The sequence below is a fragment of the Alternaria incomplexa genome (assembly GCF_024043165.1).
Source record: "Alternaria incomplexa strain BMP 0042 chromosome Unknown scaffold_8, whole genome shotgun sequence".
Taxonomy (NCBI): domain Eukaryota; kingdom Fungi; phylum Ascomycota; class Dothideomycetes; order Pleosporales; family Pleosporaceae; genus Alternaria; species Alternaria incomplexa.
Window position 1 is genome coordinate 513,619 of NW_026249857.1, and position 22,723 is coordinate 536,341.

The 22,723-nt window shown below is 53.7% G+C and overlaps 8 protein-coding genes across 8 annotated transcripts; 5 read left to right on the forward strand and 3 right to left on the reverse strand.

Annotated features, from left to right (window-relative positions):
* Positions 1–62: 62 nt before the first annotated feature.
* Positions 63–1,877, reverse strand: J4E90_005980 (uncharacterized protein; the record flags this gene model as incomplete). Its single annotated transcript, XM_051435530.1, has 3 exons — positions 63–833; positions 884–1,670; positions 1,738–1,877. The coding sequence occupies 3 exons, from the start codon at positions 1,875–1,877 to the stop codon at positions 63–65; spliced, it is 1,698 nt and encodes a 565-aa protein (XP_051290388.1).
* Positions 1,878–2,367: 490 nt separating this feature from the next.
* Positions 2,368–2,987, forward strand: CPD1 (2',3'-cyclic nucleotide 3'-phosphodiesterase; the record flags this gene model as incomplete). Its single annotated transcript, XM_051435531.1, has 2 exons — positions 2,368–2,765; positions 2,819–2,987. 2 exons carry the CDS (start codon positions 2,368–2,370, stop codon positions 2,985–2,987), a joined length of 567 nt encoding a protein of 188 aa, XP_051290389.1.
* Positions 2,988–3,436: 449 nt separating this feature from the next.
* On the reverse strand, positions 3,437–4,689 carry J4E90_005982 (uncharacterized protein; the record flags this gene model as incomplete). The annotated part of the gene is made up of 3 exons (XM_051435532.1): positions 3,437–3,642; positions 3,695–4,247; positions 4,300–4,689. The coding sequence occupies 3 exons, from the start codon at positions 4,687–4,689 to the stop codon at positions 3,437–3,439; spliced, it is 1,149 nt and encodes a 382-aa protein (XP_051290390.1).
* Positions 4,690–6,187: 1,498 nt separating this feature from the next.
* Positions 6,188–7,697, forward strand: J4E90_005983 (uncharacterized protein; the record flags this gene model as incomplete). The annotated part of the gene is made up of 3 exons (XM_051435533.1): positions 6,188–6,614; positions 6,670–7,065; positions 7,114–7,697. 3 exons carry the CDS (start codon positions 6,188–6,190, stop codon positions 7,695–7,697), a joined length of 1,407 nt encoding a protein of 468 aa, XP_051290391.1.
* A 2,023-nt stretch (positions 7,698–9,720) lies between these two features.
* J4E90_005984 (uncharacterized protein) lies at positions 9,721–11,825 on the forward strand (the record flags this gene model as incomplete). Its single annotated transcript, XM_051435534.1, has 5 exons — positions 9,721–10,007; positions 10,065–10,093; positions 10,237–10,459; positions 10,609–11,580; positions 11,645–11,825. The coding sequence occupies 5 exons, from the start codon at positions 9,721–9,723 to the stop codon at positions 11,823–11,825; spliced, it is 1,692 nt and encodes a 563-aa protein (XP_051290392.1).
* Positions 11,826–14,060: 2,235 nt separating this feature from the next.
* Positions 14,061–16,118, forward strand: J4E90_005985 (uncharacterized protein; the record flags this gene model as incomplete). Its single annotated transcript, XM_051435535.1, has 1 exon — positions 14,061–16,118. One exon carries the CDS (start codon positions 14,061–14,063, stop codon positions 16,116–16,118), a length of 2,058 nt encoding a protein of 685 aa, XP_051290393.1.
* Positions 16,119–18,789: 2,671 nt separating this feature from the next.
* On the reverse strand, positions 18,790–19,921 carry J4E90_005986 (uncharacterized protein; the record flags this gene model as incomplete). Its single annotated transcript, XM_051435536.1, has 2 exons — positions 18,790–19,395; positions 19,445–19,921. 2 exons carry the CDS (start codon positions 19,919–19,921, stop codon positions 18,790–18,792), a joined length of 1,083 nt encoding a protein of 360 aa, XP_051290394.1.
* Positions 19,922–20,260: 339 nt separating this feature from the next.
* Positions 20,261–22,093, forward strand: J4E90_005987 (uncharacterized protein; the record flags this gene model as incomplete). Its single annotated transcript, XM_051435537.1, has 1 exon — positions 20,261–22,093. One exon carries the CDS (start codon positions 20,261–20,263, stop codon positions 22,091–22,093), a length of 1,833 nt encoding a protein of 610 aa, XP_051290395.1.
* Between the last annotated feature and the right edge of the window lie 630 nt (positions 22,094–22,723).

The following is a 22,723-nucleotide window of genomic DNA, read 5'->3' on the forward strand; positions in this document are numbered from 1 at the left end:
GAATAAATCTTGCATACAGTAGCCGGCTACACGGCAAAATTTTAGATCCAACTACATGCCCTTCAAAATCCATTCCCGCCAAAACTCGCAGCCCTCGCTCTATGCCTCCTCTCCCTCTCTCTATTCTCATCCCCAAAACCATGTCCAGTCTGCACCTCCCCTCTACTCCCACTCTTCTTCAAGCCCCCAGTACCTGCAGGTAAAACAGGATCAAAAGGCTTCCTCCTCCTAACAAGCTGGTATCCTCTATCCAATTCAACTTCAATCGCACATCTAATCTTGAGTGCCGTCACTGCTGGCCATACACTCCTTTCTCCCTTCAGTATCCAGTAGTCGATCGCCTCTTTGGTAGGGTTCTCGAGCAGCTTGAAGAAGTCGCTAGGTGTGAGTTCAGGTACCAGCGTGAGACTTGGGCCTGGGATGTTTTCGTCTAGGAGGAAACGACGGATAGAAGGGGGGAGCAGACCCAGTTCATCCATTTGTTGTAATCTGTGCTGTATCTCTAGGACTACGAGACGAAGTATAGGCATGCTGAGGCGCCAGCGTCCGTCTTGTTTGGGATTTGGATGGTGTGAGTCTGAGCGTAGGAAAGGTGCGAGGTATGGTCGGGCTTGCGAGACGATGAAGTGGTTTACGTTGAACAGTTCGCCGATGCGATGGAGCGGGGATTCGCGGTCTCGGTACGAAGCGTGTGTGTAAGGACGGAAGGTGGTTTTCGAAGCTGGAGACCAAGGCACGATGTTGCCTTCCTCGTCTTTGCACATCATTGTTACGGAATGGTACAGAGTCGAGGAGGCCGTGGCGTTGGAGGCAAGTGCTGCAGACCAGATGAGCTGGGAATGTTAGCAGCTGCTTCGGGATGGAGAAGGAGCGGACCACGTACAACATTGGGAGCAGTAAGGTAGTTCAAAAGGTTCGGTATACCTCCACCACTAGTAGTTGTGACGGTGATATTCAGCACCCTCTTTGTTCTGGTGTATGCTTCTTCGAACGTCAGATCACCAACGTTCGCCCTCAGGACATCTTCCAGGACACCGACATCCAAGAAATGCCCTTCTTTCCACCATCTTTTAGCACGACGTATGAGCGTCCCTATCCATGCAGTCCCCCCAGCGCCTTTCCTATAAGGACGATTGGTGAAGGCTGTCAAGTCGATGGTGTTGCCTGTCAGGAACTCCAATAGCTCGTCTTCGGTATGCACGCCCACCAGCGCGGCTATCAGAGCACCTGTGGCAGTCCCGGCTATGATTCGTGGTAGCAATCCACGTAGATGGAGCGCCTTCACAACACCAAGATGACACATGCCAAAGACCTGTCCGCCCTGCAGCACCAAGACAGATCTGCCGAACGCCTGCCTTGTGTCATGGAGAACATCCAGCTTCGCCTGGTTTGTCAAGCCATTGTCCGAGTTTCTCGATGTAGGGTACTGGGTGAGGTTCTCGATGGCGTATGCGACTTGGGTGACATAGTCTTCGATCAGCAGCTTCGTGCCCGCGTATGCGCGATTATACAGGTTCGACGCGGTTATATTGCCGAGGTTGCGGACGAGACCGCTGCGAAGGAGGTTTATGAGGCCGAGGATATCGTTATCTTCTTGAGCTTCGTAGATGGCGGAGAGGCGCTGATGGATGAGGCGATGGTCGTAGTCCTTGCTTATGGCAGTCTGTCGCCTGTGGATCTGTTAGCAGCTGTCCATTGGGATGGGCCTATTCAGGATAGGACGAAAGGACTGCTTACCACATGTCGTAGTCGAGCACCTCGTCCAGCTTATACGCAGCAGCCTCCCACTCCTCGAACAGGCGCGCATCGCTCACAGCTTCGAGCAGCAGATCCCGCTGGCTCTTCTGCACCCACCACGCGTATAATTTCTTCAACATATCAGCATTACATCCGAAGACACATCAATTGATCCAGAACGGTCTTTGAAACAGCAGAGGGAAGCTGACGCACTCGTTGCCAAAAGAAAGCCACGTCAAAGAAGCACAGCAGGAAGCTCCAGAGCGCGCCCGAAACGACGCTGAGGGCTTCGTTCATGGCGTTGAGCTATTTGGGATAGTGATCGGCTGACAGCGCCGCGGTGGCAGAAGTCGCATGTTCATTCGTCGCGTCGGCGGAGAGGTGGTGCTATCGAGCAAGTGGGAACGCTTGTCGGACTTGATGCGCGCTTTCACATGCAAGTCAGCTGGAGACGTCAGGGTGCCCAGGTGTGGCTGAAGCTACCCGCGACACTAGCCACGTGGCGTTAGAGGCATCGGGGCAATTCATCGGGGCAATACCAATGCGGGGTTCTTAATGAAGACCTCGGGAGGGCACGAAAGCTTGACTTGACATTGCATCTTCTCTGCACTTATCCAAAAGGTTTCCAATATGCCCGGCTCATCTCTTTGGCTGCTTCCGCCAGCGAACCATACTTTGAGCACAGTCCTACCCTGTCTCATCGACAAAACATCGAAGCAGTTCGGCTCGCCTCACCGCTTCATTCCCCATATCACTCTGAGTTCAGAGATAACAGCATCCAAGCATGAGCCAGATCCTCAGGCCTGGCTCGACTCACTCGATCTGCCGCCTATCAAGGATGTGATTGTAAAGTTCGAACGTCTGGGCAGCGAAGACGTCTTCTTTCGGAAACTGTACATCAAGTGCGAGAAGCTTGATGGGATCAAGCAACTAGCAAAGCAGTCCCGGAAGCAAGTCGATGGATTTGAAGAGGAAAGCAAGGCGAAAGCTTGGGCCGAGGACGAGTACAATCCACATCTGAGCTTGATGTAGTAAGTACAGCTGCTGGCATCTACGTATGCACTAGGATTAATTATTGTAGTCACGACATTCCTCAAATCGACGACGCAGGTCTGGCATCAGTGGATTTGCTTGGTGTTAATCTTGACGGGACAGGAGACCTCGGAGGTTGGACTGGCGGCAGGGTGGTGATAGTACCTACCGACAAGTCGATTGATCAGTGGCAGCCAATAGGTGAAAGGGTGTTCTGATGTAGTGACATACAAGTCACCACATCATAGCCAGTGGAATGTGTTTTGCACATGTCTCACGAGTAGATTGGGTCGAAGAAAGGAAGGCCATCCATGTATCTAAGTGTGTCTGGTGTCATGACCACAATCAACACTCCAGTAAGAATTCAGTCCCATTGAAGATTCAGGTATCATGAATAAGTGAGACGTGTGTGGAGGTTGTAGTGATTAATTCATTACTAGGCTAATTATACAATGTCATAGGAAATAGTCCTTGGTATCTCGCATGCAGTCGTGATGATCGCGCGTGGTGCAGAGTGCAGCAGAATGCATCTATTTCATGAAGCCGGCCTTGCCGTCACCGTCGGCATCAACCTCTGTGGAAAATGGTCAGATGAAAGGTCGAAGAGAGGAGTACTGGCAAAACTTACTGGGGTTGAGCTTGTCCATGATAGAGGGCTTCTTGTGACCTATTTAGTGTTGGTTTGATGTTCTTCAAGGAGTTTCTTCGCTTCCTCTTCGGAGGCTTGGGAGTGGGGAACGGCTCTGGACTTGTCTTCGGTCAGGGCCTTAGGCAAGCTACCATCCTCGTTGGGACGATGCTCCATATTGCCCTGATCGGTACCGCCGACAACATGTCCACTGGGGTCTTTCGTACCTGTAGCGCCCTCGTTGTCTGCGAAACGTTAGCATGAGGTCGTGAGATTGTATTGGAGTGCTAAACTTACGGCTGCGAGCGGGGTCGTGGAGGTCGTGGCTGTCGACCTTGCCGTCGTGGTTGCGGTCAGCACCGTGGCCGACAACACCTCCCTGGGTGGAGGAGCCGGTCAGGTTGCCCTGGCCAGCCATGCCGCGGTCAGTGTGGGCGGTGTTGGAGTGGCTGCCAGTCAGGTCCTTGGCGGAGACCTTGCCGTCGTTGTTGCGGTCGAGGGGGTTGCTGGTACCGGAGTGGTGGTTGGGAGCAGCGTTGTAGTCGCCGTGGCTGGCGTGCTCGTGGCTGTGGGTACCGCCAGTCTTGTGGGTAAGACCAGCGGCAGATCCAATGCCACCGGCACCGCCGATGTTCTTGGGGACACCCTCGAACTCGTCGTAGCGCTCCTCACGGCCAGTAAGAGCTCCGCCCTTGGCCTTGAACTGCTCCATGGTCATGGCTGGGAGAGCAGTAGTCTCATGGTGGGTAGCCTTGTTATGGTGAACCTCATGGATGGGGACGGTGGTGTGGACGACGTTGGGCTGGATGGTCTCCTTCTGAACAACGGGCTGGATGGTCTCGTGGATGTGCTAGATGACGTCAGTCTTGGTGGGGGTTGTTGTTGTTTGTTTGAAAACTTACGTGGTGGACGTGCTCTCCGCCAACAGTGGGGGCAACGCTCTGGCTGTGGGTAGTGTCCTCGACACGGCGCTCGTCAGCGAAGCGAGCCTGGTCGTCGATTAGAGCCCTCTTAGTGGCATCGGCATCGCGGTGGTCGAACTCGCGGTGCTGAACAGCTCCGAGCTTAGCAGAGTGCTGTTCTGGCAGAACCTCGCGGTCCTGGACGGGCTGGACAGTGCGGTGGTAGTGGTCTTGGTGAACCTCCTTGTCAATGGCGGTGTTGACCTCCTCGTGTACGTGAGGCTTGATGACCTCGTGCTGGACAGCGGGAGCAACTGCCTCGTGGACAGTGGTGTCATGGTGACCGGAGCGGCCCATGAAGTCGGTGATAGCTGCTTTCGCCTTGTCCATTTTGATAGTTGTGTGGTTGTTGTTGGGTGATTAGGGTGGTTTGGTGGTAGTGGATTGATTGTTGGTGAGTGTGGAGGAGTTGTTGTGTGTGGTGTGATGATGATGCTCCCAAGGCGCTGCAGTGCCTTCTTATACAGTGAGGGCGCTAGTGGGACAGATGCACGACGACGTAATGGGGGGTTCAGTTCCAGGTAAAGTCGGCAGTCGCAGGCCGAATTCCTTGTTCCCAAGGGTAAGAGCCATCATCATGGGGCAGCAACAGTGGGTTGAGGCTATACGGGCCTCGATCGATGCTCACAGCAGCCTCGATTGGTTGGCCCACAGGGCGCCACAGCGACGTGATATGCGTCAGGGCCCTTAGTTCACTGGTGCTAGACTACATGGATAGCGCTTAAGACGGCGTTGGTACGCTTGACAATGGAGATGGCCACTATGATGCACCCAGTGGTGTCGTTCCACGCCTACCGCAGCCTAGCCGCTATGATGTAGTCATGCTGCGTGTCCAAACAGGAATTGGGCTTCACGAAGGATTCAAAGTGTCGCAACTCTCTGGATGAGGTGCTCAAAGGGTACAAGTGCTATGACAATTCGGGGAGGAAGAGCCCGGCATCTCCAGTTGGTGTCAAAGAGATCGGCGCTAGGGTCGTGCTCCTGCCATTCTGTGACAGCAGGCCCGTGCTGCTTCCCGGTGGAACTTCATAACACCTCGTAGGAAATCTCAAAAGTTGATCTCTTCACTGCAAATTTCATTGACCCCTCTCACAGCCCGCCTGCATCTGCGTGTGTCTCGGAAATACCGAAGGCCTGGCTGCATCTAGGTGCAGGCTAACACGATCGCCCGTCCTTTGGTACGCTAAGCTGATCATCAGTGGAGCCGCCCGCGACCAGACTCCCCCTCCCTGTCGTCATGCCGCCTGGATCTCCGCTGTGACATACCAAAGTGGCAATGGATGCTGTTTGCTTTTGTGTGATTTCGTACCACCGGTACCCCGACTCATTAGCCAGACACCGCCAAACTCAAGTACCGCTGGCTACGTCATGCTGAGTCGCCACGCATGCCGTTGCCGTGGGCCAAATGCGACAAGCTGTGCGGGCAGCTCGAGCAGTCTCAATCGAGATGAGAAAGCTTCACGTAGGGACAAGTCTGGACCGCTCCGGGCAGGCCGCCAACATGCGGGAACACGACTGCGGCCTGTGCTACTCAAGCCACCAGCTCCATCCGTCGTGACACGGCATCACTGAAGCTATACTTTTTCGCAAACCGTTGCGACAAAATGTCTGGAAGCTCCAAATATACACCCTAGCTAGCTGACATGCACACTCTCCAGACTTCGGCTTGCTCCTGCCGGAAAGTTTGAATGGACAACTGTGCGCAAGTGCTGTGAGGTCATCCACCCTAACAATGAGTACCGTGCCTCGTGAAAACAGACAATAGATCGGCATCTCACATAGCTCCCACATCCACTTGTCCATTTCTGCTCACAAACCCATCGACACGATGGAAAAGATCGAAGAGAAGCTCAAGTCCGTTCTCCACCGGAGGAAGAAGTCGACGCCCACTCAGTCCCCTCGAGCGTCGTACGAGCATCCTGATCAGACTAGCCCGCGCACTGAGCAGCACCCAGCATCACCTCTTAGCAGTCGGCAGCAAAAGCCCACGGCCCCCAATGATGTCTCTCACCCGGAGACTCGAGGTCAACCACGCGACTCTGCCTATCACGATCGCCGAGCGAGCCATGCAGTAGCAACTCCTAGCACGGGCTCCAATGGATCCAATGGCTCTATGGCGGACGATTACAGATCGTACCTTCCTGCGCTTGTTTCCGAAGAGCATTCAAATGTCGAGCCCAGCGTTCCAGATAGGCATCTGCGCTATAGGCCATCGACAGATGGCGAGCGATCAAAGGCTCTTCCGGCCCTACCCAGTATGTTTGAGAGCGCAATTACAATATTGGCGACTCAGTGCTAACATAACATCAGACACATTACACCATCCCCATGGCGAAGTCAGACGATCAATCGACGTAGACGGTCCAGGCCGCACCATACGCGCAGTGCCAACCGAAGCTCCCACCGACAAGTATGCAGTGGGTAGTCACGATATCAACAACGGCGGCTTGGATGATGACGTTCGATCGCGCGAGCAGCGCTCTTCCTCCGACAAACATGGATTGAGCAAGAGTGGCCAGCCTGTACCAGGACTTACCAACAATGATGCGTTGGCCGTGAAACCTCTCCCGGGTCTCGCGATCACGAAGGACTATCAGGGCACGGATGGCGCGCATGATTGGAAAGAGAAACAGCAAGCGATCCTTGCGGGTGTTGTGAACCTCAACAACACTGTAGACACGGATCGAGACACTACGGTCGCCCCTGGTAAGCTTTGATCCTCCCAAAGTCACGACATGACTAACAAATTGACAGCCGTTACACACGAGATCATCAAACCACACGAACACGAGGTTATCCAGCAGCAGATCCACCGCGAGATCCACAACTACACATACTATCATCGACTGCAGCCCGTTCTCCAGACCGAGGTTCTTCCACCCCGTCATTTCATTCCCAACCCTGATGGCGAGGGCTTGATCGAAATATCCGCAGACGAATTGCCGAACCGCACTGGCAAGAACAGATGGTGGGATATCGTTCAGAAGGAGCCGAACCTTCCGGCAACTCCATTCGAATGGCGCACAGAACCGCAGATCATCGAGGGGAAGCCATATATGACTGAGGAGGGCTTTGAACGCAGGGAGACAACCATCATTTACCCACCAACCCTAGACGATATGTCGCGCTACCGCGGCCTGGTCCAGCCAGTGCACTTCGATCACAAAACTGGGGAGCGTTGGTTGGGCGAAGTCACGACCGTAGAGAAGCTGAACCGGGAACTGGGCCGTCAAGGGGATGAGGATTTCATGACGATGAAGGATGTCACTGCGGACCTGCCAAAGATTGCGTCCAGTCCCTCTGTCAAGCGTAAGCCTCTTGGCCGGGATTCTCTCTAGCGACTGTATTGCTATCGACTATCACACATGCAAAAGTTCAGCGAAGGCGCTATTGGGGAGGGTTGGTTTTATCAGACACTGTACCTTTAACGTGTATACTTAGTGTCCAATGACTACATTATGAGTAATTCAAAATCGATGACCTAACGTCAACGTAGGCTCCAGGGTGTTTGGCGACCTCGGGATAAACCACACCTGGGCATGCTCTCAGATTGACCAATGACAGCGCGACAGCCTCATGATCCCAGGTCGGCACCTGCAGCTGTTAAGAGAGCCGCCGCCCTTGTTGCTGCTGTAAATTCTCGTCTAAGCTCTCTTTCCTATTTTCGAAGCGTCTGCTCACATCATACTGGAATGTTGTCGTAACGGTACCCGGCATCGCAATGTCGCGCCTTCCTCGCATGAGAAAAGCGGCTGGTCGCCCGACGATCCATAGGCCGAGAACGCGGAATATCGACACAGTAGGAAGGCGACGGCAGATTCGATGTGCCAGATTGCTTGTTCGGTATACGTAGCTCCAAGCTTTATGAATCCTTGGACGCAACATCTCGAACATGCAGGATGGCAGAGGTATCCTTGGCCTATTTGGACCTCTCTGGTATGCGCGCCGCGTTCTTCCAGGCGAACAACATCTGACATCTGCTGACAGCATGAATATCTACCCTGGCGATCGAGATATCGGTTTGCTAAGTGAGCAGGTGGAAGCCATCGTCTTGTATCGTTCAGAGAGGCGAAGCATGAGCAAGGAACACCGCCAAGTGTCAGCGACAGTTGGTAACGCGTCTCTCTGCATTCACCGGTAAGCTGAGGCTTATCTGACGAAGGTGTATCGCTTATTGCTTGGATGCAGAAAGAGGCTGGCTCAAGCGACGCAGGACTGATAGCTTGACAGCCATCACGCCTTCTCGTGGCGTTGTAGCATCACATGGTAACAACAGTCGAGCGATGCATCTTCGTCCCCGCGGGGAGAGAAAGCGACACACGATTTTACGTATCTACCGAGTCAGAGTCTCGACTCACGGCAAGCAGCTTCTAGTTCCTTTCGGCGCAGCGGGCGGCTGTCAGTTTGAGGACTACGAGGTGGCTGGGTCCGAGCTAGTGGCTGTCTCCGAGGTATGAACAAGCCTCTTGCAGGCAACGGAGACAACGCAAAGCCTCGAAGCAAGCCTGGAGCCAACCCGCCAGCCCAGGAATGCCAAGATAGCTTCAGCCGTTCAGAAAATGACGCGGACTCGGTCATTGGAGTAAAAGCGCAGGCCAAGATACACTCAAGAGATGGAGGGGTTTTCGTTCCACAAACTGGGTGGAAGGATTCGGAGAGGCCGACAGGGAAGACGATAGGTATGGTTCGATAACAGCTGTTGCGCAAGCTGGACATGCGAAAGAGGCCTCAAATGCACGACAGAAGAAGAAGTAACGTTCTTGAGGGTACCGTATGTCGTGACACTGCTGCACGATGTACTCAGGCCCCGCTTGGGGGCTCAAAGACAGCTGGTCTAGCGATGCCGGGTATCTCAATCCCTGCACCCACAAACGACGTTATCGGGATTTTACCCAACACGCGGCGTACGAGACAAGGGTTCACCGACCATCGATATCACTCTGGGTGAGCATCCGTTTGGCCAGTGAAGGACCGAGGACGTGAAATACGCCTACTGCAGCCCCGCCATGGCAAACGCCAAAATCACCCATCAGTAATTCGCCCTCCACTAACGTTAGGCCCGAATTTTGGAGAAGCGGGATATTGTGAATGCCCAGTCTGCCTAGCGCGATCTACAGCGTTCACCACGAGGAAGCTCATGCAGGGTTCCCACTCGCGCTCGCTAGGGCAGCTGAGAGGGTTATTTAACAGGTCGCTCCCCGACTTTTCTGCTATCTTGCACGACGACCCTCAGCCTTGCCTGCTATCTATAAGACAACTCAACCGGCTATTGGTACATGGCTTTCGTAGTACAGTACTTTGCCCTGCTTCTCAAATCTATACACTGAAGCCCAGCCTTGAGGTTTTCGACATTCGAATACAATGGCCTCTTACGGCCAAGACTTTGGTGCTGGCGGACCCTACGAGGTAAAGAACACGGGCTATGTTGCTACCGACGAGGAAAAGAATCATTACGATGTCGGCCCCCGTCATCCCAGTATTGTCGGATCTGTGAAGGCAGTCACCGATCAGACGCACCGAACGCTCAAGAGCAGACACATCCAGCTTATCGGTATTGGAGGAACCATTGGTACTGCCTTATACGTGCAGATTGGCCGAGGTTTGATGAACGGAGGACCTGGAAGTTTGTTCATTGCATTCTCGTTATGGTATGCAATATTTCCCTCGCCATCCACGGCGATGAGCTAATGCTAACGTTTCATAAGGTGTACTGTCATTCTGGCTGTGACGCTCAGTGAGACTCTCCATCCCTTACTTTCCAAAGCGACAACTTCTTCCCATTGCGACAATGCCCATGCGCTTTATCCAATACCCCAAAGCACCTTTTTCCATCGCTCGCGCTAAGAATGCCGCGCACCAGCTAATGCAATTACCCAGGTATCGCTGAGATGGTCACATTCCTCCCTATATCTTCGCCGTTTATCCGATTTGCCGGAAGATTTGTGGATGATGCTTTCGGTTTCGCGGCTGGCTGGAACTTCTTCGTGTTCGAAGCTGCTCTTGTGCCCTTTGAGATTGTGGCTTGCAATGTCATCATCGGCTTTTGGAGTGATGTCGTGCCTACAGGCGCCATCATCGCGATCGTTCTCGTGCTCTATGCGTACGTTAATACCCCACATCCTGGTGCTGGCAACTCATGCGTTTGGTACTTTGGCGTCTACGTTGGAGCTGCCATGCAGCTGTGTGCTTAACCTTCGCCTTGGATTCTTCAAATGGATATATCCAGATCAAGTGCTAACCTCAGCGCAGCGTAATCAACATGATGGCCGTCAAATGGTACGGCGAAACCGAGTTCTGGGCCGCCATCGGCAAAGTCCTCCTCATCATCGGCCTGCTCATCTTCACCTTCATCTCCATGTTGGGCGGCAACCCGGAGAAAGATCGGTACGGTTTCCGCTACTGGAAGAACCCTGGTAGTTTCACAGAACTCTATGAACCAGGTCAGCTCGGTCGCTTCCTGGGCTTCCTACAGTGCCTGATCCAGGCTTCCTTTACGATTGCCGGACCAGATTACGTTTCCATGGCAGCAGGAGAGACTGAGAACCCGCGCAAAGTCATGCCCCGTGCCTACAACGCCGTTTTCTACCGTCTGACCACATTCTTCGTGCTCGGCTCGCTGGCTGTCGGTATCAACGTGCCCTACAACGATCCAGAGCTGATCGCCGCTTTCCGAGACGGCAAGCCAGGTGCAGCAGCTTCACCCTACGTCATCGCCATGAACCGACTCCGTATCGAAGGTCTACCTCACGTTGTCAACGCTGGTGTCCTCGCCTCCGCTTTCTCCGCCGGAAACTCCTACGTCTACTGCGCGTCCCGTTCGCTCTTTGGTCTCGCTCTAGAAGGAAAAGCGCCCAAGTTCCTCACCAAGTGCACGAAGCAAGGTGTACCTTTCTACTGCGTCTTCTTCGTCCTCTTGATTGCCCTGCTGTCCTTCCTCCAGCTCAGCGAGAACTCCGCTGTCGTGCTGAACTGGTTCGTCAGCTTGGTGACGGCATCGCAGTTGATCAACTTCAGCGTCATGTGCTTCACCTTTTTGAAGTTCCACAAGGCGTGTCAGGCACAGGGTCTCGATCGAGACACGCTGCCATACAAGGGTATTGGCCAGCCCTACGCCGCATGGTACGGCCTTGTATGCACCTTCATCATGACGTTTGTCGGTGGCTATACTGTGTTCCTGAATGGCAAGTGGGCTGTCGCTGATTTCCTGTTCTCATACTTGATGTAAGTCTCCACCCCATCACCCCCTTCTGTTCCTACCATGACACAATACTGACATGAAATACAGGGTCTTTGCCTTCCCCGTTCTCTTCATTTTCTGGAAGGTTCTCAAGAGGACTAAGTGGGTTTCACCGTCTGAAGCGGATCTTGTGACTGATCTCGCGGAGATTGAGGAGTACCATCGTACTTTTGTGGAGAAGCCAGAGACTAATGCTTTCAACCGTGTCTTGGACAAGATGTTTGGATAGACTCTTGTTGCAACTGTTTTCATGGCGCCCTTTGGGGTACTTCAAACTAGTGCTTCTTGCTTTGCTTTGGCGATTGCGTACTGCTCTTGGAAGAGGATGCGTTACGCCCATGTGGGTGGTCTATACGAGAATTCATGATACTACCACGAGAATTTATGATATTAACGAACATGAAGAAACCATATCCTTGAACTGTAGCTCAATATCTTCCATTCTCAACAACATACATCAAGTCATAACTAGGGTATCATCATAAACTCCCCCGATAAACTCCTAAAAAAGACCACCTAGTCAAAACCCCACGCATCATAGTGAGCGCCAACTGTTCAAAACAAGAATGTCGGTACATCATCTAAATCTGCAGCCTTCCGTTTTGGCTCCTTCTCGTTCTTCTCCCTTTCAGCCTTGCGTTTGGTAATGCGCTCCGAAGTCTCCTTACTGACACCGCTGTTACCACCACTGCCGCCCTGATCTCTGACCGACGCAATTCCATCGAACGAAGCACTTGATCGTCCAAGCTTAGCACCGCCGCGATCGTCCGCGGAATCGAAGGATTGGGAATACTTGCTGACACTTGATGCGCGCGTTGCATGCGATGTCTCAACAGGCTGCTGCGGCGAAGACCCCGACAATGCCCTACTTTTCTTCGTCGGTACCAAATCGTCGAGCATATCAAAGGGTGTTGCGCGACTTATGCGTGAGCGAGATTTTGCTGCAGGTGTAGGTGGCGCAGGCTTAGCGAAGACGGGGTTCGGATTGGGTGCAGGAGACGAGGCAGACTTTTGCCCTTTTGCTGCACTGCTGTTGCGGACTGGGGTGGGTGTGGTGGTGGATCTGGAAACGGGCTTTGCTGACGGGCGCGGTGCGTCTAGATCGTCGCTGTCGTAGTCGCTATCTTGTGCTGCGTATTTGCTAGGCGTTGGGTGAGGCCTGGATGTCGCAACGTATCTTGGGGCCATGAACGAAGATGTGAGATTGAACCGGCTTGATAGTGCGTTACGCCCTTCTTGCTCATCTTGGTCTTCCTGCGACGCAAACACGTCGCGGATCGCTTCCTTCTGCTTCAGCTCTTGGACCCTGGCCTTCTCCTTCATCTCGCTGCTAGTTGACCTCTTTGCATTTGCAACAACGGGCCTGGTAACCTCAGCAGCTTCTTTCTTCTTCTCTTCGATCATCGCCTTAAGCTTCTCGTATTCGGCGATGTGCAAGTGTCGCGAGAAGAGCTTTGCTGTCTCCAGGAACTCGTCTTCCACCATCATCCACTCGTCGTCGCGCAGATCGAACTTCGACAGACATTTGTGCATTTTCTCAACATGCGGCGCCTCAAGCTCATCAATGGGAGGTGGTGATGATGACCCTCCACGTTTCCTTCCCAATGCATCTTTGGTCCTTGTCTTAGTCCGTGGCGTTGTGGGTGCTGTTGGAAGGCCGGGAAGGTCATCGTCGGACCCATTTGATCTCGTTCTGCTCCTGCTGCTGTCTGCCAGCACAGTGCCATCGAAGAAGTCGTCATCTATGTCAGCCGTAGCGCGCGCTTTCGTAGCTTTCCGCGATGATGCTGGCTTGGCTTGGGTTCGACTTCCGCCACTCTTGCTTGCCCAAGGTAGCTGACGCGGCATGATGCCCAAGGTTTTGTAGATCAGCCTTGTATTCGCAGGAGTTGAGAGTGTAGAGGACGGTTTGCACGCGACATAATGCCCATAGTCTGCAAAGAAGCAGCTTAGAAGGTCATATAGCCACAAACACGTCCGAAAGGGTCGAAAGCGCGTGCACGTAGGTGAATTGTTCGCGGTCGCCTGGGCACGTGCTATGACGCGCTAGACCCTGCCGGTTCCGTCCACGGGTCGGACCCACTTTCCTGGGATTGCGCCCTTCCGTTCCGATCTAATCTGTGACTTTGAACGTGCTCTCCGCCTTCAATTCAAAGTGCCACGTTTCGCTTCCATGAGATTCCGTGACGCTCGATGCTTGCCTAGACATCGCGTACCTAGGTACTGATGGGGTCCTTGCTGGTACAGCTGTTGGCATCGAGTTGGTCTCGCTCGACGCTGCAGCTTACACCGAACAACACACTACCATAACCGTCTTAACAACTTAACAACAAACCCGCGCGCGCGTCTTTTCGTCTAAGGGCCATCGAATGCTCTAAATTGTTCAATTGACTCGACTACCCTCCTTTGAGAACAGCTGGCCTGGCTTTGTGTTGACTCACAACGACCCCTCTTTCCATTCGCAATGTCCATGTTCCGCAGGCCAGGAGATTCGTCGTCAAGTTCGGCAACTTCTGATGATGAGAGCGAATACGAAGAAGCAAGCGAGTCGCATCAGGATAGCGTCCTGTCACGAATCCAAACTCTAGATTCTGCTACTTCTGGACATCCGTCTCTTGGGCCCCATCGGCCTCCTCTAGAAGTTCGGCAAAACTCAGCACAAAACGTTCGAGATTTGTTGTTACATTCAATGCTTGAAAAGCAGACTATTCAGCAAGCTGCGGAGCAATTAGGAAAAGATCCCTCTGATCCGGAAGTACAACGAGTAGGAAGAGACGCCTATAAGGAAATCGCTCGTCAGATCTCCAACAATGTAGACGACGCCTACGCGAGCGATGAGATGCAGGGTCACCGAGCAACTGCGAATCAGGGAATCCATCGATTGATCCAGGGCAACCTTAGCAAACTTGCGCCAATCCCCGAAGGAACTTCACAGGCGCTCGTCTCGCGACCAGGAACTGCGATCCATCCACCCTTACCTCAACAACCATCTCTTGGCTTCGATGTTATATCTGGTATATCAGCTCCCGTACAGCTGCAGCTACGTGGATATCCTCATCTGCAAACGGACCGCTACATTCGGGAGTTTTCGCAGCTCGAAATTGTAGGGAAGGGCGGATACGGCAAGGTCTTCAAAGCCAAACACAAACTAGATGGCTCATTGTATGCTGTAAAGAGGATACCGGTGAGCCCGTCCAGGGTTGCAAGAATACAAGAGCATGGGCCCGAAGAACTGGAAAGCATGCTTGAGGAAGTTCGTTCGCTCGCTCGGTTCGATCATAACAACATAGTTCGGTATCACAACGCTTGGCTGGAGTTCACCACAATGCCGGCAGATCCTGTGACTGCGCCGGAAGTCACGATGTTGCGCAACGACCGTCTTTTGGATGATCGACCAGCATTTCCGTCATTTTCACCAGGCTCGGGTGATCTGCATTCTCAGCTAGATAGCCTGACGATGGACAATCCCTTCGCGAGCACCGAACACAGCAATAGCGCGGGAATCATATTTGAGTTCAGCGAATCTGGACAGCAAGTGAACGAGACCAGGAACGAGAACGTTCATATATCATACAAAGAGACTTTGAAGCAGACAAGACGCACGAAACGTCGGGGTAGCCAGGCAAGCCAGAACACCATAGCTACAATATCGTCGACAAAGTCCAGGATGAGCGCCGTGGAAGATGTTGACGAAGACGAAGAAGAGGACGATGATGTTGAAAATATACCCAGATTACATATGCCGTATTCTCAAGAGTCGCATTCCGAGATGTCGGACAGCATGATATCGAACAGCGATGCACCCCGCCACTTGATCCAAAACCAGAGCCTTGGACCAGTCCTGACACTAAATGTGCAAATGAGCCTCTGCGAAACCAACCTTGCCGCTTTCCTCTCTTCCGATCAACACTCACCCACAACACACGCGATCGAACAGCATTGTTTCCACCCCTGCGTATCGCTGGAGTTACTGGACAACATCGTTTCCGGAGTCGAATACCTCCATGCACAAGGCGTAGTTCACCGCGACCTCAAACCAGCCAACGTCTTCATATCGCTCTCACGAGCGCGCCACGCCCCATACGGATCCGTCAATGTTTCGAGCTGCACTACGTGCCCGAAGCGTGATCACCTACACATGACGCCGCGCATCGGAGACTTCGGGCTTGTCGCGGCGCTGAGCGACAGCTGCACTGTATCGGATACCTTCAAGCCTGTGGGTACGGAGTTTTACCGTCCCCACACAGGCAGTGGCATTAATGAGAAGCTCGATGTCTTCGCTCTGGGTGTCGTAGCGTTTGAGATGATTCAAAAGTTCGACACGCGTATGGAGCGGATATCTGCTCTTACGGAGCTGCGCCGAGGGGTCTTTCCGGATGGCTTCGCGCAAGGTCTGGGTGATGTAGGCGACGACGTGCAGCAACTGATCAGCGACATGGTGCAAGGAGAGGAAGGGAAGCGGCCAGGATGCGAAGATGTGCGGATCGAGATTCAAAAGCTAGTACGTGCTTTGAAGATGTGAGTCGGAGTCTCCATCACTGGGCGGAGGTGTCGCATTGGGAGGCGCAGAATAGATACCCACGCATCTGTGGTGACTTGTGCAAGTCGATTATATTGCATCGTAGCTATCATGACATGGAGTTCCTCTCCAAATGTCGTTCAACTCATGTCCGCGTTTTGATTGTGGTTTTCATAATGATGCACCTGTGTCGTAGGTGGGCGGAAAGGCCCAAGACTCCCCACTTTTAGAGGCCACTCTTACCCCGCAGTCTCCTCGCTTGGGCTACCAGAAGCTCACAACCTTCGCACAAGTTCGCAGAGCGACGACGACTATGCAGCCTCTGGGCTGCATACTCATCTGTGATTTGTATTATCAATATATAATTTTTAATTCCAAAATTTGCCACCTGTAACGGGTCTCAGCCAGAAGACATTCCGTTTCCAAATCCGGCTTACTGTCAATACTTTAACGGGAGCCCAGTTCGAGTCCTGTGGTGTCCTTTAATCCACTCACTTGGGTAACCAGTGATGCTGGAGGGACCTAAGCAATGAATACAACTTGACGAGGGAAGCAATTCCGCAGTCTAGTATTCACCACGGGACGGCGGCGCTGGATTACTCCTATTAGGGTTGGAAGTCGGGTGACGGGTTGGGGTGTCCACTGGTATTTTGTTTTTGTCTTTTTGCCTAGATCTTCTTTTTTGTTTTTTATCTACCTACCTACCAACCTATATGCACGCACATACGGAGAACAGTAGTTAGCAGCGCCTGCTGTCGTATCTTCTGCTTTGCATTTCTCTTTTTGCATCTATTGCATCGCACTTTCAGTAGCCTCTGCACGAGAAAATTGCTAAGAAGAATACATGGTATTACATATCTACATTCGCCAAAGCAGGTCCCTTTGTCGCCGTCCAGCAGCAAGATGAACCAGCATCTCCACTGCTAGCACGACCTACCCCTTAATTCAACGTCCGCCTCCACTCATCCATGGCATCAAAAAGCGCCCCCAACCTCACCCCGTCCTCATCATCCCCCACAGTCAAAACCTTGACCACACTCCTCTTCCTCCCATGCCTCAAAGTAAGTTCCCTCAGCGGCGGCATAGAAACCAACATATCCCTCCACGACCCCTCTTTGCACCCCAATACCCTTTCATTCTGAATCCAAACATTAAAATCCATAACAACCGGATGGAAAACAATCTCTTGGCTCGTCCGTATAAGCCCCAAACACCTCCTCATCAGACTAATCTCATTGCGCACGCCGACTGAGAACCGGGTGCCAGACGGTTGCACCCCGTCTTCTATACTCTGCGGCGTAACATCCAGTTCAAAATCGAAGGTTGTGGGGACGAGATTGTAGATTTGCAGACTGCGGGACGGCTTCAGATACAGCATCTCCGCTAGTAAAGGGGAGTCGCCGGGGATGAGTTGCCGCCATACATTGCATACGCGCTGGCAGCGGAGTAAGTCCCAGAAGTCGAGGTGGATGAATACGTGCTGGAGCACCTCAACAGGGAGGTCTGTAATGCGTTTTCTTTGGCCGCTGCCCGGGTGCGTGGAACCTGCAGTGAACATTTGGCGGACGCGGTCCGCGTAGTTTCCTATGCTGCTGCGCCGGCTGTCTCGTGAGAGTTCCGAGTCCCAAGACCGCATGGAGGCTGTGTCTGCGTCTGCGGGGAGGCCGCTGATGGAAGGGTTGCGGATGGAGTGGCTTGAGGCGCTTTGTTTGCGCCGGTTGGTGGTGTCTTTGAGCTTTTCGGAGAAGCGCGTGAAGGCCGAGAAGTGGGATTGGTGGTGAAGATCCATCATGGCTTCTGTTCTGCTTGATTGTCGAGATGTATGACCTTGCTTCCGTCTGGAACTTTTATGTTTTTGATCTGGACTCCTCTAGGGCATCCAGTGTCGTTGTTAGCGCTTTTGATACGGGCTGTGTTATTAGACTTCAGCCTTGCGACGACGGTGCGGGGTTATATCGTGTAACGTAATTGCGGTGCAACTCTATATCTCTTGTGTCTCCGCGACGGTTGAATGGTACGGTGTTCTCTTATATCGTGTCCGAAGCGGTGTGAATGGCAGCATCGATCGAGAGAACGGGAAACGACGACAACGTGGAAGCCGCAGCTGACATGTCATTTACACTAGCCGAATGTGGCTGACTGACGCGGGATGGGGGCCGACAAAAGCAAGCAGAACACATGGGGGCTGGGATGTTCGGCGATGTTTGCTTGACGGCTTGCGAGGCGTATCAAGGAAAGTGAGGTTGACGGTCTGTTCTTCTGATACGCTGCAAGGGTAATGTTCCACTATTAATGCCGATGTTGGCCATCAAACGCACTATGATCCCGCCTTTCCGTGTGGGACTATGCATCATACATACGATACTGCGATAGTGGATCAAGATGGCATGTCGTGTTGTATTGATATATGTTTATATGGCTTCCCAAGCCAAGACCGTGTTGTTCTTGAACGGGCCGTCTGATGACGCAATGCCAGAGCATTGAAGTACACATGAAGCGGCGCATAGCACGCTTGTCGTGAGACGACTATTGTGCCAAATGCTCCAACACTCCTCCGGGATCCTCCTTGACGTACTCCTCGGCGCGGTAAGCCTATTTGGACGTGAAGTCTCAAAAGTGCCCACTGAGTCCTTGATTGAAGGTCGCTGCATGTTGTGTAGGCGTCACGCTCTCTTCAGCCGACCTCAATTGATGCCAATGCGCCAATGACTTCTTCAGCGACTCCTCCGTTTTCAACCACCATCTTTGTGACTTGTGTGATCAAACCTCTCTTCATGCCACCTCGGGGCGGTGTCCAGACACCTGAAGTCGCCAACAGTTCTCTTTGTGTGAGCGCATCGGCACTGGAGGTGGGCGCAGTACCGCCTGTTGCTGAGTTCATCGAGTTGGGTACGCCCGGGGGCGTAAGGTGGGACGGGGGGTCGATGGTCCGGATGGAGACGATGCGCGCGCCCGTTGACGAGGTTGTTGAATTTGTGCATGCGATCGCGAGGACTGCATCTGCTACTGCGAGCTCCTCCTTGGCGGGATCAAAGATGATGTTGGGGCCCACTGCCATGGCTAGTATGATGACTGGGGGCTTGCCTAGCTGGGGAGCAGTCTTGTTGGTACCCGCCTGCTTGGGGTATAGCGGCACGGCGGCATCCCAGTCGTCGTCGAACAGGGGATCTTCGTCCTTTTCCGACTTTAGGGCTGGTAGGAGGGTAGTGAGGAGGGCGAGATGGGTGGTCATGGAAAGCAGCGCGAGCGGGTAGGAGAGCGGGGGTGAAAGAAGCAGGATCTAGGGCTGTTAGCAGTGTGTTTAGAAGAGGCGTATCGCGACTTCTTACATCGACGTAGAGCTTCCAGTGAAACCGTCTGTTGATGTACAGGCGGTCTTTGAGCTCTCCACTGGCGAGCAAGCTCTCGGTGAGCATGGAGGACAGGAACACAGGCAGAGCGTCGTCTTCGCGGAAGCCTGGCACCTCGACGCTCATCTCGACCCAGGCATTCTGGCCCTTGCCCTTGCTATCGTCCGTCTCTTCGCCCTCTCCCATGTCTACATCTTCGGGCTCGTCCAGTGTCGGGCGCTGCCGTGACCTCTCCACCTCGGCCTTGACTCCTACGAGCGCCTCGGTCCCGTCTTCCAGGGCGATGCGCGCACTTCCGTTTGCGCTGGGCAGTACGTCATACTCAGCGCGCATAGAGCGAAAGTCGCGGGGGCCCTTGGTGACATCGAGGCGGATGGGCGGCGTCTGTGAGAGGGTGGAGCGCAGGAACGACAGCTCAGCGGGCGAGAGGTTGACGAGGGCCTGCTGGGGCGCCATGGCAATTGGATGGTGGTGCTTGGGACGGGGCGACAGCGAGGTGTTTGCTGCTCGCGGATTTCTTGCGCATTTGTTTCGACGACGAACTAGCGGGCCCGGCGATTCGGCTGCAGCGTCACTTGCTTGCAGCCCCGGCGCGGGCTACTTCGCGCGACAACACCGTGCGCTGACCGCCGGTCCGCAAGAGCATTGTACGTCTGGGTTATTGGGTCCGGGCAGACATATACTGTCGCAGTCTCGTGGCATCTCCTATATTCTACTCTTAATATATATTCCTAGGGCCATGCTACGGTAGACCAAGCCACCCGACCCTCGTCACACGTCCACGACCGGCCGCCAATGTCACCCCCGAGGTCCAAGCGGAACAGCGGCAATGCCATCACCACCATCGACAAGCTCGACTACCCGCCCAACTCGCCCCGTCGCCCGCTGCTCGCCCCCGACGACGACACCGAATCCCAGCGCCGCAGCAACGACACGAGTTACGCCGGCAGCTTCTTCGAGCAGGTGGCCGAAGGCATCTACGAGCAGGACCGCGTCAAGATGCAGCGCGCCGTGCTACGATGGCTGAGCTTCGTCTGGGCCATCGTCATCTGCCTCTGCGCTGGTAGCATCACCGCCTTCTCCCTCTACGGCCACTTGTTCCAGTCCAAGCTGCACTACACCCAGGTCCAGGTCAACATCGTCTCCATCGGCGCCGAGCTCGGCCTCTACCTGCTCGTCCCCATCTTCGGATACCTCTGCGACCGTCTGGGCCCTGGCGTGCCTGCCGGTATCGCTGGCCTTCTCTTCGGCTCGGGATATCTGCTGGCAGCCTTCGCCTTCAAGAGCGGCCCTCCGCCATCTGCAGGCGGTCATGGCTGGCCCTTCGGCGTCATGGTGCTGGCCTTCGCCTTCGTCGGCATGGGCACCAGCTGCATGTACCTGTCTGCAGTAACAACATGCGCGAAGAACTTTGGACGCGGAAACGCCAAGGGTGTGGCTCTGGCAGTGCCCATCGCAGCCTTTGGACTCAGCGGCATGTGGCAAAGTCAGGTTGGAAGCCGGCTGCTGTACGTGAGGAACCCGGATGGCACCAAAGGCGACGTCGACGTGTACCGCTTCTTCCTCTTCCTCGGCATACTCCTCCTCTGCGTGGGCGCCGTCGGCTTCTTCGCGCTGCGCATCATGGACGAAGAAGAGATGATCGACGAGGCAGTAGACGAGCTCGAAAGATCTGGTCTGCTGCAGCGCGACGAGTTCTTTACTCAGGCTGCGCAGCATCACGGCTACGGAACTATGGAGACGCAGGACCTCTCCGACTCGACCTTTGACTTCCTCCAGTCCGAAGCTGAGCGTTTGAAGGCCAAGGCGGAAGAAGAGGCACGCAAGAAGACATGGCTGCTGAACGAGGAGACTCGTCGGTACATCATGGACCCTACCATGTGGTGGCTCGCAGGCGGCTTCTTCCTGGTTACTGGCCCTGGTGAGGCTTTCATCAACAACCTAGGCACCATCATCGAGACGCTTACGCCTGCGCATGTCGCCACTAACACCTCGCCTGCCACCCACGTCTCCATCGTCGCCATCACCTCCACACTCGCTCGCTTAATCACCGGCACACTCTCCGATGTCCTCGCCCCGGTTTCGTCTGGCAACTCCCACCGTCGTGGACCAGACTCCATCGCGAACTCGCTATCGTCACTCCCATCCCTCGAGCAGCCGCGCCGATTCACCGTCTCTCGCATAACCTTCCTCCTGGCTTTCGCTTTCATCCTCTCCCTCGGACAACTTCTCCTCGCGAGTGGGTGGGTGCAGAACCATGCCTCCCGTTTTGCCGCCGTCTCCGCACTCATCGGTGCTGGGTATGGAGCCGTCTTCTCTCTTACACCTATCGTCGTCTCAGTAGTATGGGGCGTGGAGAACTTCGGTACAAACTGGGGCATTCTAGCCATGACACCGGCTGCCGGTGCTACGCTCTGGGGTGCTGTCTACGCCACGGTGTATCAGAAAGCTGCAGAGAATGGTGAAGCGGGTGTTCAGAAGGATCCCGAGGACGTGCTTTGCCATGGAAAGGCTTGCTATGCGTCTACGTTCTGGGCCATGACCATCAGCGTGTGGATTGCCATGGGTCTCATCTTCTTCGCTTGGAGGGGCCCAGGCGGGTGGAAGCAGAGGGGTGTTGCTGTATAATGGTCTTGTCTTTTTTTGCATGGCGAAGGGCGTTTGTGATTCATGGTTATGAAGCGTTCATTGCGTTATTCCTATGTTGCTGTACTAGCATTGCATATTCCACTTTCTTGAATCAATACGAACTTTGAATACTACCCTCACACGTCTGAACATAACAAAATGAAGCATATGCGCACATGCTGGTTTATCTTGCTGCTGAAGGGCGATATAGAGACTCGCTTTAGCAAGTGTAGCACCTTAATTAAGGAAGAACAAACAATCCTCAGGTCTGGAGCCTAAGTTAATGTTATGTTACCTACTTTGCATGTTTCTATCTTGATGTAGGCTGCAGACCTATTTAACTTCTCCCCGTGTATAGCGTAGAAGGAATATATCACAGCGTAATCTCTACATCCGCTGTTTGCAAACCTAACCACAATCAACAAAAAAAATAGAACAACCAACCCCTTCACTCAACGCCACAAGACAACGATCTTCCATCAACCACCCTTTCCCCGAAGGCTATAGTCTCAAGATCTCAATCCACAAGTTCGACGTATGCCAAACCTGTGTTTCAAGGGGAATTCCTCTAACTACCCTTGCTGCTGAAGGCTGTAGTATGAAGATTATAAAGAACACGTTTCCTGACTC